This window comes from Bactrocera latifrons, unplaced genomic scaffold, assembly GCF_001853355.1.
Source record: "Bactrocera latifrons isolate USDA-ARS-PBARC rearing strain unplaced genomic scaffold, ASM185335v1 scaffold_82, whole genome shotgun sequence".
Taxonomy (NCBI): Eukaryota; Metazoa; Arthropoda; class Insecta; order Diptera; family Tephritidae; genus Bactrocera; species Bactrocera latifrons.
The window spans coordinates 150,411-153,837 of record NW_017537512.1 but is presented as its reverse complement, the minus strand read 5'-3'; the positions used below and the strand labels follow the sequence as shown (position 1 = coordinate 153,837).

The window sequence follows — 3,427 nt, the reverse complement described above, 5'->3', positions numbered from 1 at the left end:
TAAGGTCGCAGTGCATTCCTCAATTATTTATCTATCTATCTACAAACATGTCGAAGCACCGCACTCCCGACTACGAAAAGGTGCCTTTTGATCTCTTCCATCGAACACTTGCATTGTGAGGACCGGTTGCTCCCAGTTAAGGAACCTAATGAACTCCACTCCAAGCAATTTCTACTGGAGCGCTTTCGCAGAGATCATCAAGAAGTCCTTCCTCAACTGTGTCGACGACATAAAACAATACACCTACCAGACTTCGGACGCAACAAACTTAAAACATGCACTGAGCGTCATTCACAATGGAGCCTTTAACACCTTCACCGACCCCCTCTCAGTGAATGGTGTACTTGGAGTCAAATCAGCACGCAATACAGACGAAGAATTTGTGTAGCCGCACGAAACGAGAATGATCCTTGCGTAGCTTCGTTCTGGATACTGTAGCACATTAAACTACTACTTATTCAGAATAGACCCTAACATATAAAGCAGATGTCCAGAGTGCAATGAGTACCCGCTTAACACTAGTCACCTCCTTGGTCCGACTCCGTTTCACGGGCTTACCGTTGGCTGACGTCGATGATGACTTACCAAATTCTTGCCATCATAACGGGATTAGGTACACATTGCAACATTGCAACAACAACAACAACGACGAAATTTCGCATGAGTCTTTATTAGAAGTATCCTTATATGTTATAAACATACAAACTCACCGCTCAAAATTTAGTTATTGGATGTAAACTTTTTAGTTTGTGAAGGGTATTCTAGCTTCAGTGTAATCGAACTTTTTTCCTTGTTCTCATTGAAGACATGCAGTTTGGATTTTTATGTAATTCTTGTTTACAGCTTCATCTCATTTATAATACAGCAGCAGTTTTGAGCTTTTTTCATTCGTAGAACGACTCATTTTTGCAAAAAAAAAAAAAAAAATTGCTACAATTTTAATTATTGCCCCATCCGGGATTTAAAAGTACGTTTCACCGATAGTTACTGATTATGTTCATTCTAAGTATTATAATATTGAAATTTTTTGCGCAATGCGCACTTCCATCTAGTTATCACCTCATTTCAGTATATGTATATGCGCATTATTAATCGTATTATTTAGCTATAAAACTTCCAACGGAAATACGACATGTGTTTTTAGCCATTTTCTTGCGCATTCAACGCCGTTTGCACGCAAATCGTATGTTATTAATCACTCACTTCCTCGCTATGCAATATTGTAATTAAGAAGCACATTGTTATTAAATTTTTTTTCGGTAAAACTAATTTATTTCTTTTAAGTTTAAACATTATTGATACATTTGATCCATTGCAGTACAAATATTGTAAAAAATATTTCATGTAAATGCTTATTTCAATTTTCACCTTAACCTATTTATAGGAAAAAAAAATAAAAATAAAATAGTCCAACAAATACTCCACTGTGATTATACAAATTTTACCTATTTAACCCCTATTAAAGTAAATGTATATGACGATTTTTTATTTGTGTAACAAGTTTTCATAACAACAAAATTTCCATAAAACCTAACTACTTAACTGTTAAAGGCAACAAAGATTGCAACAAGAATTATTGTAAACTTATACAATATAAATTTGCATGAAAAAAACACTCTACCATTATAATATGTATTATATAAATTTTAAATTTATAAAATTTTTTTTCGATTTGCAAAAATATATACGCTACGTATAAGTTGTTGTAGGTTTGTTTGTTATGTATATATATATGGAAGTCCATGCAACACGATGACTAAGCATAAAAGTATATTTATTGCTAAATTCAGCGCTCAACAAGTAGCTAGTTGACGCTGTTGAACGCGACTTCAAGTAACCTGACTTAAAGTACCGTTAAATTGGCGGCAAAACAAATTTGGCATCAAAGTTGAGACGTCTCTATTGACATTTCATAAAATAGTTGCACTACCCCAACTAAGCGCACTTATTTACTAACTTTTATTGTTATATAATATGTATATGACTTTACAGTTGACAACGCTAACTAGAGAGCTTTATGGTAGTAACTCTTCGTGCAACCCCCACCATATTTCAATAACCCGTTTCCGGTTCCTGTTTCAATGTTAGACGATACGCGCTCTCGGCGTCATGCAAACCGCCACCCATCATATAAGCACCGCCAGCGCCGCTGCTCAGCGCGTCGGGTCCACGTATTTTGATTGGCGCACGACGCAGCATTTCCTCAGCGCTGCCGCTATTATATTCATTTAACGTCATCTCAGCCGGATTGCGTAGCTGCTGCGCAACGGCGCCATTATTATGTTGCTGCGCGGCATTCAACTGCTCCGGTCTTTGGTAGGGATGATTGCGATGCAACGGCGGTGAATGTTGCATTGGTGAGGATGCGGCATGTGAATGCTGTTGCATATTCGGTGATGACATATGTGGCAAATTGTGAGCGCTGCTCGTGGATAATGGACGCATAACGCTGTTGGTGTTGTACATGCTATTCTCGTCCATGCATGAGTTGCCGGCGCCGTTAACCATGTCGATATTGTTCGCATCAGCGTCATTGAGGTGTGGTGAATGCATTCCGCGTGTATGTAGTGGTGTACCTGTGTTGTTGTTGACCGCTTGTTGTTGTTGTTGTGGGCGCTGTGTCTGATATGAGCGCAATTGATTGTATTGTGGTGGCGATGCGGCAATATTTTCCAGTAATGGTGACATCATTTGTGCATCCAAACTGTTGCTATCCATGCAGGCGCTCAAATGATCAGCGCTTGTGGGTGAGGTGAGCACGTCCAGTGTTGACGACACATGGCTGCCGTCCATATTGCGTGTCGGACTGTAGTTGTTCAGGCTTGGCGGCGAGAGTGGTGAGTTGTCGGCCAGTTCACCTACAAAGATGTCATACATTACATAATTAAATATGGTGTGAAAATATTGTGTTGCATGTTAGAGTGTACTAGACATACATACCTCCAAGTAGCATTTCCTGTAGCAGCGAGTCAATGTGGGCGACACCGAAAATTTTCGCAAACTGTATTTGTTCGATCATTTGCCAGGTGATGGACTGCAGTACGGGCAGTATTAAGAGTATTTCGCCAAAACGACCGCGAGACTCATATTGTCGGTCCGACACATAATCTTCCAGATTGTTTAGGATTTGATGGCGCAACGTCTTGACGCGTTGCGGTTCCTTGAGATCTTTGGCGTCTAAAAAAATATGCAAGAAATTAAGTAAAAATAAATGAAAATCGAAGCTTTAAAGCTTTAAGGGGTTAAGCGCAGTCAGAACTTTTAGAAAACGACTTTGACTGAAAAAAAAATTTCTTTTTTATTTAATAAAAACAAAAAAAAAAAAAAAGATCCTGGCTCTAGATTATCTATTCATAAAAATCATTTTTAACTTTTTTTAAATTTTATTTTGCTTATCCTCCAATTAATTACTACATTTAACATTATT

General features: G+C 38.3%; 1 protein-coding gene across 6 annotated transcripts in view; it reads right to left on the bottom strand.

Moving 5' to 3' along the window:
• Positions 1-1,777: 1,777 nt before the first annotated feature.
• LOC108976989 (transcription factor HNF-4 homolog) overlaps positions 1,778-3,427 on the bottom strand; it is a 62,952-nt gene continuing 61,302 nt past the window's right edge. For all 6 annotated transcript variants that reach the window (XM_018946459.1, XM_018946460.1, XM_018946461.1 and 3 more), the window contains 2 exons: positions 2,941-3,177; positions 1,778-2,858 (listed from right to left, as the gene is read on the bottom strand). In XM_018946459.1, the coding sequence (XP_018802004.1) occupies positions 2,053-2,858; positions 2,941-3,177 (1,043 nt within the window). In that variant the 3' untranslated portion in view covers positions 1,778-2,052. The remainder of the gene's footprint in view (positions 2,859-2,940; positions 3,178-3,427) is intronic.